Below are 12,781 nucleotides of genomic sequence, written 5' to 3'. Positions count from 1 at the left end.
ATGCAGTAGGGATTTTAACCCATAACTTCCTTTGGAAAAACACTTGCAATATGTACTATTGCAAGTTGCAGAACAACATACATTCTCCAAATTATAAAGGCTACCATACTAGCAACACTGCCCGTATTAATTCACTATATGACAGAAAGACCAACCTATTCTTATGATTTAACAAGTAGCTGGATATTCTTCTCTTTGGCAGCTACAGAAGTCATTTACAAGCAGAACACAGGCTGCAGTGCTATTCACGTGATCTGAATTTGTAAAAACAAACCCCAACTGCTGAGTGGCAAAACTTGTACTTAGATACAGTTTGAGAGTAAGTCATGACTGCCCCCAGCCCACAAAAGAAGTCTGCCATCCGCACCAGTTGTGTACCCCAGCTCTTGATTCTGGGCCCAGTACTGTTTGGCATCTTCACTAATGGCCTGGATGACAGGACAGAGTACACCCTCAGCAAGGCTGATGATGATATAAGACCAGGAGGAGTGGCTGACAAGCCAGAGAGTTATGCTGCCCTTCAGAGGGACCTTACCAGGCTGGAGCAATTGGCTCAGAGGAACTTTATGAAGTTCAATAAAGGGAAATGCAAGTCCTGGCCAGGGGAGGAGCAACCCACTATACAGCTGGAGGCCAAGTGACTGGAAAGCAGCCTGGCAGAAAAGGATCCAGGGCTCCTGGTGGATAACGAGTCCACCACAAGCTAGCAGTGTGTCCTCACAGCTAAGAATGGTAAAAGCATCCAGGGCTGCAAGTAAGTGTTGCCAACAGGTATTATTCAGCACTGGCAAGCCACAGCTGGAGTGTTGTGTTCAGGTCTGGACTCCCCAGTACAAGACAGACATACAGGAGCACATCCACCAGAACACCAAGAAACTAATGACTGAGGCATCTGACATACAAGAAGCTGAAAGCACTGGAATGCTCCGCCTAGAGAAGGTTGGGGGGGGGGGGGGGGGGAGGGGAGGGGCTGTGTCTTATTAGTATGTATAAGTAACTGATTGGAGGTGAGGTGTAGATAGCAGTGATATTGACACAAGGGAACAAAAGAAACAAAGTAACAAGGGCACAAACTGAAACGTAAGAAATTCTGTTTAAACCTAAACACCATTTTTACTGCACTGGCATTAAAATATTGGAACAGAGATGTTTGAACCTCCATTCAAAATCCAACTGGACATAGTCCTGGGCAACCTGCTCTAGCTAACCTTGCTTGAGCAAGTGGGTTGGTCTAGCCAACCTTCAAAGATTTCTTTCTAGCTCAGCTATTTCATAAACTTATTCTGTAATCCCTTCCTGTTGTTGCTGTAATACCTTAAGGGCATATCCCTTTTATAATGCATACTGCACGGAGACTTCAGTTAAGGAACTGGGAAGCAGAGCACTCTCCATGAGCTGTTTCATTCCACTTCTTAGAAGAGTATCAGCAGAGCTAGCTATCAGAAAAATCTCACTCATTCATGCAGCTGATAGAAAAGTAGAATACATCTGGGGAAACCTGTACAGGTCTCTTCTAAGCAAGTACCAAAGATACAGATATACACACATGCACTAGAGGACTGATTACTTTTTCATACATCACATACAAAACTTCCAGTTTTGTAAAGAACAGAATTATATAAATTCTCACACCAGCAATGACTTTTGTCAACTTTCATGGAAACTTCCTCACTGTGTAAGGGTACAGAACATGAAATACATATTTAACAGTTATCAGACCTTCAAGAACTAAAAAATACTGGATCTACAACCATTTTGCTTAAAATCTTGTTGAAAGCAGAGTTTTCTGTTTACAAACCGCTAGTCATTGCAATTTAAAAAGGCTGAACTCAAAATGGAAAGTTGTCTGCCTTAAAAGGTATGCTTTTAAGTAACCCTGAACCACAAATATTTCATTTTCTTACATGGTTAAGGGACCCTGAACAGATCTCAGCCACATGTAGCTTTCCCTTTGCTATACTTGGGACAGGAAGAACAGAAGGAAAGACAATCAAAACTAAACACAACTTCTGAAGTGGTAGGGAATAAACAGCAATTGCAAGAAAGGAATAAGGGGTATTGAGCAAAAGCCCTGGTTAAAATATGAATGAAATAGGGATTTGCTTAGTAAAACGCTCCGCATCTTGAAGTGCTATCTCTCAAATGCAAGATTCACTTCTCATTATAACTCTACTCAAGCTTTCATTATTTTATGTTCTCTAAAAGCGCTACTTGGTACAGGGTTTTTTTTTCTTTATTGAAGAGTCTATTTTTAGAGTATATTTAGTCTGATCACTCTCCACTTTTAAGATCCTGACCCTGATATCATCCACACAAACCAGTCTTCAAGGAAGTCCAGCTACTCAGGGATCCTTACTCAGTGCTGATTTCTGCATGGGCAAAGGCAGTTATCTTGTATGAACACAGAGACAACGTTTCAGTAAATCAATGTACTGTGATCTAAACACAGTATTAAGACAATCCTCAAGAGGCTTTCAGTCAAGTTTAAACCCCGCTTTTACACAACCGATAAAACCCTAAAACTTGTAGATACCAAGGAAAACAAGTTGCAAATCACTCACCTTCAGTAATGACAAAACACAATCAATGTATCCATAAAATATACTTCTGTGCAAAGCTGTCCATCCAGACTCTTTATCTTTTGCCAAGAGATCTACTCCTTTGGTCTCAGCCAACCAGTCTAGCACGCCTTTTTTGCCACAAGATGAAGCAAGATGTATAACATTTCTACCAAAGGCATCCTTTATAGTTGCAGCATTGTAGCAGTAAGAAGAGAGAAAGGCCTTGATCTGGCCTTCGCTTCCTCTGGTTACTACAGAAATAACATCCAAAGCATGCTGTAGAGATCGACACTTTGAAGTACAATCTGGCATGAGAGAATTCATCTTCACTTCTAAAGCTGCTCCTTTCCTTAAGGGGAACAACCCTTAAGTGTATCAAGGCACTCCAATTTAGTATACAACACAGTGCCTTAAAAAATTTGTAATTCCGAAGATGTAAATCCAGTTTTATTGAGCTGCCATCAGAAATCTTTGTACTGTTACGTTTGGCACTTGATCCAAATAAATACTTATAAATATATATTTTTAGAAGTCTTATTTCACCATCTTATATAACAAATGTTCTTGTCCATAGAAAATTCCAAAAGTGAACTAACTCACGTGTGCAGAGGGGGATTCCCCCTCCACACTACCTTATTCTTCTAAAACTCCATAATTGCAAGGGAGACCTGAAAGAGAACAAACCAGAACACATTAGTAAACAAAAATTATTTTCCTAAGCAACTGTACCTATTTAAATGCATATCAAACTAGCACTTGTAAGTTCAAGAGCAATGTGGCAAGGGTTAACTTGCATGTCCCATGCCATTTGAGCTTATACTCAGGCATTCAGTCAGTTCAAAAAAACATTAGTCCCTTTGCCACCCCAGCCTCCAAAGGCACCTCCTCCCTTTCTCTGATATAAATCTTTGAGGCTACATTGTGAACTGGATCCAAAAAAGTAATCTGAAGGAAAAGAAAGTTTGTTTTCCCAGACTTAGGGTCCTTAGGACCCTGAGAGTTTACCATCTGATTATATCACTACTTTGTGATCACAAACCAAGAACTGAACTAAAAGGAGGGGGACACCAAAACAGAAACACCCACCAACAAATCCCCATAGCTGTTGAGTACATCTAGGCTATCAGCAGCTTTGCCAGTCACACAGAAGGACGGAGGGACCACCACAGTTTCCTTTAGCCACTGCAAAAAAGCATTATGCCCCTCTTTCTTCCCTCTTTCTTCTCCCTGGCCTGAATGTCTACCCATCTGCCTACTGAGTCTCTTCAGCAGAACCAACAGGAAGGCTCCTCTCCACCGCTCCCTGAGCCGCTGACAAAGGTGAGAGGAAAGATGGCAACAGAGTAAAGACAAGCAACTTGTACAAGAGACATGAATTCAGGATTTTGGTGCTCATGTAGGGCTAAGAGCTAAAGCTCTTGAAACAGGCAAGAAGACATGAAGGTCTAAGGTGGAAGGGGTTAGGGAGGAAGAAGAAGGAAAAGCAGGCAAAGATACAAATTCTTCATAAAAATATATTGGCTGGGGCATACAGCATTTCTGCTTATCTGTGCCTACTTCAGCATATCCATCTTTCTCTGGCATCCACTTTCTCAAAAGTAAAAAAGGCCTGACAGAAGCACTCATCTAACCTATTAAAAACGTGAAGCTATACTTAAAAGGATTACAGTACATGAAGTACAGACAGCAGTCTAAAAATCATACATAAACCCATCTAAAACAGAAAAAGTGAACTATATACATCACTGATACACTGCCTAATTTAATGTGAACTGCTATTCAGTCCCCAAAACACACGCTTCAATCTTTCAAGTGTAAATTGCAAACCGAGTGAAGTAGTATTCAATCATGTTATACTCTTTGAAGTTTTTGCTTGCTATGCAAACTGTAGTTTAAAGTTGTTCTACCCATGAGTAAAATATGCCAAAAGAAGCTGGGCAATGTCATCATGAAAACTGAAATGTTAAGAAATCCTTGGGAGAGAAAAAAAGAGCAAACAAAAAAACCAACAAAACAAAAAAAACCTCACCCTGCTATCTTTCCAGCTCAGCAGTCATTATAGATGTGCACACCCCACTCCTTGGCCCACACCCCCTTCAAAAACACCTGTTAGTTAGCTTCCACTGGTTTTCAGGCACTGAATGTATAACCATATTTTGTTAATGTCTCTTATCTGCAAAGACTTGTCAGGAAAATACAATTTTGTTTGGAAAAGAAAACAGAAATACAAGTCCTCCTATTTCAAGAATTATCCTCAAGATTGCCACCAAGCTGAAAGCAATCAGTTTACAACAAGCATTAGTAATGCAATCTAAACTTCCAAGGAAAAAAAAAATAACCCAAGAGTATTCATTTAAACATGTTATGACAAAGTCCTCAACAATTATTTTCCCACCTCATTCAGAAAAGTTTAAATACTTGGAATGGGAATCTAGAGATCAGAATTTGTTTAGTATGTACCTTCAAAACAATATCAAAGAGATGGTAATTGAAGGAGGGGTGGGGAAGTAGTTTTTATTCAGTGCAATTTAGCCCCTCATCCCTGACCAGGAGTAACATTCATAACTATTTCAGAGACCAAAATTGACCACAACTGTTTAGCTTAACATTTGTCACAGCAAGCTTCAGTTCACTTCACAGGGCATTTTACAACCAACATACAAACTTCTGCAGTAACTCAAGAAATTTTACATATACCTGTGTGGACTCTTCTCCCTTCACCTTCTCTAAAGCCTCACACTATAAAGAAAAGCGAATCACTGCTGCAAGCTTGAAAAACATTCTAGTTTCATAGAACACAGCCTGACTTGCTGCTCCACAGAATCAAAGTGTGTCAGGTGACTGCTATCAGCAGACTCACACTGCCTGTGCATCAAACACCTTTCTAAATAGTAACAATTAAAAAAAAGTAAAATTCAGAGACTACAGGAAAAACATCAGAAGTGCTATTATTCTCAAACCAATTTGTCACATTTCATCAATATATCACTAGGCAATAAAATTATGATGTTGAAGTATAAATTTTACATATGCCTTGTAAAGCACATCTTAAATATAATTCACTGTTAAGACATCACTATTAGTGCTACAAATAAAGAAAAGTAAAATTAAAAAGAACATAAAGAAAAATTACTCAGGGGACTCAAAAAATTAACTACTCTGTTAGGTAACCTGATATGAAATGGAACCACCACCCAAGGAAGGAGTCCTGCCATGCCCCATGCCACTCCTTCCCTTGTGCAGGTACACACCTATTTAAGACAATGAATTGTATGAGAAAATGATTCAGATGAAAGTTAAATCCTGGTTCCAAAGATAGTTGTGTCATTACAGGAACAGAGAGGCCAAAGAAAAACAACTTTAAAGCACCTGAGCTCTAGCTTCACCAAACACGAAAATACTGTGAACAAACCACTCATTAAAAAGTATCTGCTACCAGATAGAAACACAACCCTGTTTACCTCACAATAGCTCCACTATGGTGACATTTACTGAAGCTATGTGAAAACTGACTCTGCTGAATTATTTCTTTAGAAGTCATTCTAACCCAGCCCTCCTTTACTATAAACATTACAACACTAGATACTGTATTAGTACATTGATACATGCACCCTGAGTTTCGAGGCTGTAGATCAAATTTTCACCCCTCCACAGTAAAGACTGTCACACCAATGACACAAACTATCATGTTATTGCAACATCTGAGAAGGGTTAATAATCAGATATGACTATTTTTAAATACAAAGGAGGTTCATAAGTGAAACCTTAAAACTTTAAAATTGTGAACTGACACTCAAGTCTGTGTGAAAACCTTAGTGCTGTCCAAATGCTTACTTCTAGTATATGGGGTCCCAGCTGAATGAACAGCACCTGAAGTAAGCACAGAATAGGAACAGCACCAGCATTTACTAAACTTTGGATGAAAATGTCTAAAATACAGTGCCCTTTCGATTATGTGTCTGCTTTTATTTGCAGATATTTCTGTAGGCTTCTCTGCGCTAATCATATTCATGTTATAATACTAGTGTCCTCCTAATGATCTAATTATTAAAAGACAAAAATAGCTAAAAGAGATTATATCTTTTAAACATTTTTATTATACGACAGGTATCATGTGAAATCCAAATTATTTTTAAAAACTGGTTCCTAATTAGCATTTTCATTATAGAAAACAAATCACAAAAAAAAAAAAATATGGAGGAATTGGAGCATTATTAAGATTATCCCGAAGATGTTTTACTTCAGCAGCAAGCAGGTTGCTGCATTTTTCCTTAGAGGTATGAGCTACTTATTAAACATGTTCACACCCAGGAAAATCTGAAAGATTACAACCAAATTGGAAGCAATTCCTAAGTAGCAAGAAAGTGTTTGTGGTATCTCACCACCTGGAAGTGTTCACACCCAGGAAAATCTAAAAGATTACAACCAAATTGGAAGCAATTCCTAAGTAGCAAGAAAGTGTTTGTGGTATCTCACCACCTGGAAGTGAGTGGGTAGAGCCCTCCCACTCAGCTCTTCCCCTTAGAGAAGGCAAAGCACCACTGCACTGCAGCTGTCAGACACCCTCCAAGGAGTGCATCAGACGCGTCACCTGACCTTACAGAGCCAGAACTCCTACAGCCAGAAAAGCAGCTCTCTAACTACTGTGGTTGTCTGAAATACCTGTTTCTTTCAAGAAGTCACTACAAATAGGCAATGATTTGGCACTTTTTTGCCAAAATGTCTAAAAATCAAAACTATCACACCTCTCTTTAGTATCAAATTAACTAAGATTCTATGTATCTGTACGACCAAGCTAACAAATAACCAAATAACTAAGGATGATGATTGTAGATTTCATTTCCTGCAAACAGCAGAGGGAAGACATGAAATCCTGAGATTCTGTTCAATCATTGCGAAAAATTAAAATAAAAAGAGTTGGCAGAAGTTTCCCACTGTGAAGTTCCAGAAATCTCTCTGCGTATCAAAGCTGCTTACAAGGCACTTCTGGTGAGTTAGTGTTCTTCAAGTCCAAGGGTTCTGCTTACCTATTTTTGTTATCCGAGAGGCTTCCCAGAATAGATAAAAAATATGTCATCGGTTGTGTTCTGGTAATACAAATCTCACAAAAATTAACCCAGAAGAAATAAATGATGATACCAAAGCAGCTTTAGCCCCCCCTACTACATAACTGTTTCTTAGTCACTATCTTTCAGAAAATAAACGCTGTGAAAGCAGAGCGTATTCAGCACAAATTTTTGTGATGTCTAGAACAGAGACATTTAGCACAGAGGCATTGCAAGCTACTGGATGAAGGAAAATATAGGCTGGTTGTTTCTACATCTGTAGGATCATGTTCTCCACCAACATATTCCCAATTTTCTTTTTTTCTAGCACATATTTCCATACAGGTTTTGCATTCTTGATGCAAAGGTACAAGGGTGCTATCAAAAAAGAAACAGCAACCAACCCTTATCACATGGCTGGCAGTTTCAATGTCTATCTACGGTATCCAATCTGGGAGGCACACATTTGACACCAGAACTCGTATCTGTGGTCTTTCAGATTCTTCCTGATGAAAGCCTATACTCAGTATTAGATCTAGCAAAATCTGCCTAACCTGGATGGGGATACCAGTACCATGGCAGTGGCTAATAGCTGCTGGTGTGGGTTTTTTGGTCTTAATAAAGACAACAGTCTCACATGCAAGTGAAAGAGAAAACAGAAGAGATTCAGCTAGTTAGAATGCAGTGCCATCTGAAGACAGATTGCTGGTTTTGCATCTTCCATACACACTTCATTAAATGTCAAATTAGCGACTTGAACTTGAAATCCAGCTTTAGGCTGCTCTACTAAGAATATATTTCTCAAGACCTTATTTGATCTTCAAATTGGCATAACCTCATTCCAGTCACTGTTTTTTCTGTTGGCTTTTTTTTTAATTATTATTATTAAGAAAAATAAGATACTTTTCTAAATATCAGTTGCATCTACAATGCACTTGGTGAAAAACTACCTAGTATTTGGCTGCCCTAAAATGGAACTAAATAATGGTTTCTATTTTCCGTATAACAGAAGCCTAGAGTTTTACTTGTCAATCTTAATATTCCTCCTTAAAAAAAAAGTAAACAATATGGCTTTTCAGAAGGTGCAAAATTCATTTGCTCTGAAATTAAGTTGATAAATGAAAAGAAATATAACTGGCACTATCACACGCTTCGGGAAGGTTAAGTCCATCCTTGTAAGGGTATTGCAAGTTGTTACAGATTTCCAGGGTGGAGTGGAAGGGGGGTTGCTTTTTAAACAAGCATTCTGACATTTAATAATATTCTCCAAGTTAGTCCATTCACACTTGATTCATAACACCACAAAAGACCTGTAACCATAACAGCGTGGAAATCCTGAAAATACTTGTACCTAAAACAAACTTCGCCATGCAGACTACTTGATAAGTAAGCTAATATAAAAAAAGAAAAAAAAATCACAATCTAAAGCTTACAGACTTAAGGCCAAGGGAATTTGTGACCACAGTACTGACTTTCCAGGATTTTCGGCCAACTGTAGTCTTACCTAATGGCAACTTTCACTAATACACATTAAAGTAGTGGTTTAGAATCTGACAAAAGTGTCTATAGCACTAGCATTAAGCAACATACCCTCAAGGAAACACAGATGAATTTCCAGATAAATAACAGCAAACACACCTTTCAGCTATAAGCAGCACATTATCCAAGGTTTCAAAGAACAGCTACACTACTAATTTCTACTCAGATTACACATCCACAGAGGATTTAACCTGGTCAGAAACTCCCTGCTCATTTGTTGAAGTCTGGGCATAAATCTAAGCTTTTCAACCCCTTGAATCTGAATACACAATATATTTTAGGAGTGGGGAAAGTGACAGAATATACAAGGAAAAAAGGTTAAATCTAAGTTATGCAGCGCCTTAAGAGTAGTTTGGCAGTCAGAAATTCTCACATACAGTCTTTTTAAAAAAGCACCTTCTTCTCAACTACATTACAAGGGCATTGCAATACAAGGCACAGAAAGCAAGGGTTCTGCTCTTCTCAATACACAAAACATCAAGTAGGCTGCTGCCTCTAGCTCAAACATCAAGTTTTAAGAGAAGTAGATAAATAGAAGAAACTTTGGAAAGAACAACTAGGATTCAGGAAGTTTATAAGACAACCCATGAGTACAGGCTGAGCACATTCAATCTATTTTCTTTTTCAGCTGCAGTTTCTACAGACCACCCAGAGCCTTTGAATGACAGCTTTTACATAAAGAAGACAAATCAATACTGTAGTCCATTTTAGCCCTGACAGTGAGATAAGTAGTTATTTGTTCAGATTTCTTAAGGGATTAAGATTATATGTCAGGAAGGACTTTCAAATGATAAACTGAATGCTAATGAGGCTCTCAAAATGGGCCAGGCGAAGTTTTAAATAAGTGACCTGCCTAAAATTAAAGCTATGGAGGAAAACCAACTTGCTTCAAAAAACACCATGTTCCGCCATACCTGCTACATCCCCTGGGCCACTGGAGATCCAAGCTACTTCATTTACTGAAGTAAACAAAGAGGTCAGAGCCTCTGTGCCACCACTTGGCAGGTACACCCTGGTACAGGTGACCATTAGAGATTCTCTCCAGACTTTCCACAACTTCCGCCTTCACAGCAACAACAGCGTAATCCTTATCAGGATGAGACATTCAGTGATCCAATAACATTTGCTCCTAACAGGACTAACAAGTACTTGCAATTAAAGGCAGACACGTCTGTCAAAAAACCACCAAAGTACCATTGATAGCTAAATCTAGCACATGTCAGAGCACATCTGTTAGTCAGGAATCACAGTACATAAACAGTAAACTCTGAAATACTGTGCTTGGCTTATCTTGAAACAGTCAAAACTACTTATATTTAATAACTCAACACTGTCCAAAAAGTTAAAGCATGAAGTGTTATAGACAAATACAGTGTGTGCAGTTATAGGCATTTCCACAAAACACTGGAACCTTCTCTAGATTTTTTCTTGAAATAGATAACCTGAAGGTAAGTCAAGAGCAATGAACCACGAATGTGTGCTTGTATTTCACACTTAAAACTATATCCAATAAATAACATCAAGTCTTAGGAAAAGCTGACTTTTCAGAATGAACTCAGAACATTTGGTACAGTATTATTAAAGAGTACCCACATCAGGTGTTGGGCAATTATTATTTTTTTGGTAAACCACAAAATGTTGTCAGTTTCCATGAAGAGACAACTACAATGACCATGACAGCAAAAAGCCAGATTTCAGACATCAGGTAGTTGGCCCCTAAAAAGACCACACGAAAAATCCTTTTAACTAAACTATGAGATTTCAGCTCTCTAGTGCCTACGTTGCTGCTTAAAGCCAGCAAGACTGTGAGCTGCTCCCAAAAGCCGCAGACAAGTATCATCAAGAAGGCCAGGGACACAACAAGCTTCCCGGGAATCTCCAGCTAAGGAAACCTGGCAGAGGCTGCTGCCAGTGTCAAGAGTGGGAAGATCTTAAGTGTTTCAAAGAGCCAGCCACAGGCTAGGGGCAGAGGTGGCCGCTTTGACTCCCACTACACCAAGTCCACGTAGCCGGGAAGCGACAAGCGACAGAAGAGACTTATCAAAACAGGCGGCGCAGACACTTTTCTTCCGCCTCGAAGCCGGTCCCCTCCCATCCTACGTGGCCGGCTGTCCTTTACCGTCCCTGGCTCTCCTGCCTGGGGCTCTCCTCATTCCTACGGCCCCCCTCCACCGCCGTCCCGTCCCGTCCGGCAGGGCCAGCCATGACGCTGCCCCTCCCCCAGGCCCGGCTCCCCCTTCGGACACATCAGCAGGTCGCGGCCCGCCCCTCACCAGTCGCTAGATGAATGGGCTCGGGCGGACAGGGCGGGACGCGCTCTGGGCAGCGCGGGGGCTCATCCTCAGTGACACCGGGCAAGGGCCAGACTGCTGCGGCTACCGCGACACCTCCAGCGGCAACGCGGACAGCCCGTGTCACCACCTCACAGCGGGGCGCAGAGACAGCAGGCACCGCACCCCGGAAGAAGCAAGCAGCTGATTGGTCGCGGTGCCGCCGCACCTCGCGTGCCGATTGGCTGCCACAGCGGCCTGGGCTCCGCCCCCACGGCGGAGCCCGGATCGACTGACAGGCCGGGTCAGGTAGCGAAAGGGGCTCGAGAGGGCGGGACGGGCCTGGGGGCGGAGCCTGCGGGGGCGGGCCGGCCCGCGGGGTGCCAGGGTTAAACCAAAATGGCCGCCGCAGGTGCGAGGTGGTGGCGGCGCGCGTAGAGGAGGGAGTGAGGAAGGGAGCTGGAAATAACGGGGGGAGTGCAGGTGAAGGTCGGAAAGCTGTGGTGCGTCAGTGCCTTTTTGTGTCAGTCTTCACGCGAGAAGCAGCGTAGCCGGCTGTAAGGAAAGTGGGCGGGTTTCTGGCAAGGGAACACCTCTCCTGGACTCGAAAGCAGATACTTAAATAGCCTGCAGGTCTCTGGAAAACAGTGAAGCGAGAGAAAATATCGAGGAGGCTGTGTCGAGGCAGATTGTCTTAAGCCAGTGTAATTTCTCTGACAGAGCAAGTGGCCTAATTTATGACATACATCTTGATTTTTGTGAGGCTTTTGGCAACAGCTCAGTAGTCTCATAAGCAAACTTGGTATGTACATAAGGATTTGAAGAACTGCTCTTGTAGTTACCTACAGTTCACTTCATTTGTGTTTCAAGTAAACTCTTATAAGGGCTCAACTCGGGCTATGTTTTTAATTTATACCTTGAATGATGTGACGGGTGGTACAGATTAGAGATTAATCTCAAACAGGATTAGGGTGTAGCATTTTAGGGTGGGAAGCTAGGAACCAAGACAAACAGTACCTAACATAAAATACAGAGTAAAAAAATCAAACATAACTTTTCTCCAAAATACAGAAAATACATTAATGATATGTTAATATTAATGCTGATGGCCAGAGTTTCTATGTGTTTCTTTAAAGCCACAGTTTCATCCCATGTAGTGCAAGCATTAAAAGACATTTAAAAAACCTAGCTATTTTTTAAGCCACACAACATTTGCTGTTGAAACACATTACATGTGTTCTTCAGCAGCAGTTCTATTTGGGGAAGATTGAGTAGAAGTTGTATGTAGGTGAATCTCAAGTATTTTCTCCATTTCCAAATGCTTGGTTTGCCAGCAGTCATTCACCATTGTAACTAACCCTGCATG

The 12,781-nt window shown here is 40.8% G+C and overlaps 1 protein-coding gene across 3 annotated transcripts in view; it reads right to left on the bottom strand.

Moving 5' to 3' along the window:
* Nucleotides 1-11,612, bottom strand: part of IBTK (inhibitor of Bruton tyrosine kinase) — a 57,834-nt gene extending 46,222 nt beyond the window's left edge. For all 3 annotated transcript variants that reach the window (XM_056343339.1, XM_056343341.1, XM_056343340.1), the window contains exons 1-2: nucleotides 11,419-11,612; nucleotides 2,562-3,229 (exon numbers count right to left, since the gene is read on the bottom strand). In XM_056343339.1, coding sequence (XP_056199314.1) covers nucleotides 2,562-2,885 — 324 coding nt within the window. In that variant the 5' untranslated portion in view covers nucleotides 2,886-3,229; nucleotides 11,419-11,612. The remainder of the gene's footprint in view (nucleotides 1-2,561; nucleotides 3,230-11,418) is intronic.
* Between the last annotated feature and the right edge of the window lie 1,169 nt (nucleotides 11,613-12,781).

The sequence above is a fragment of the Falco biarmicus genome, chromosome 6, assembly GCF_023638135.1.
Source record: "Falco biarmicus isolate bFalBia1 chromosome 6, bFalBia1.pri, whole genome shotgun sequence".
In the NCBI taxonomy this organism is placed as follows: domain Eukaryota; kingdom Metazoa; phylum Chordata; class Aves; order Falconiformes; family Falconidae; genus Falco; species Falco biarmicus.
This window is presented reverse-complemented; position numbering and strand designations above follow the sequence as displayed.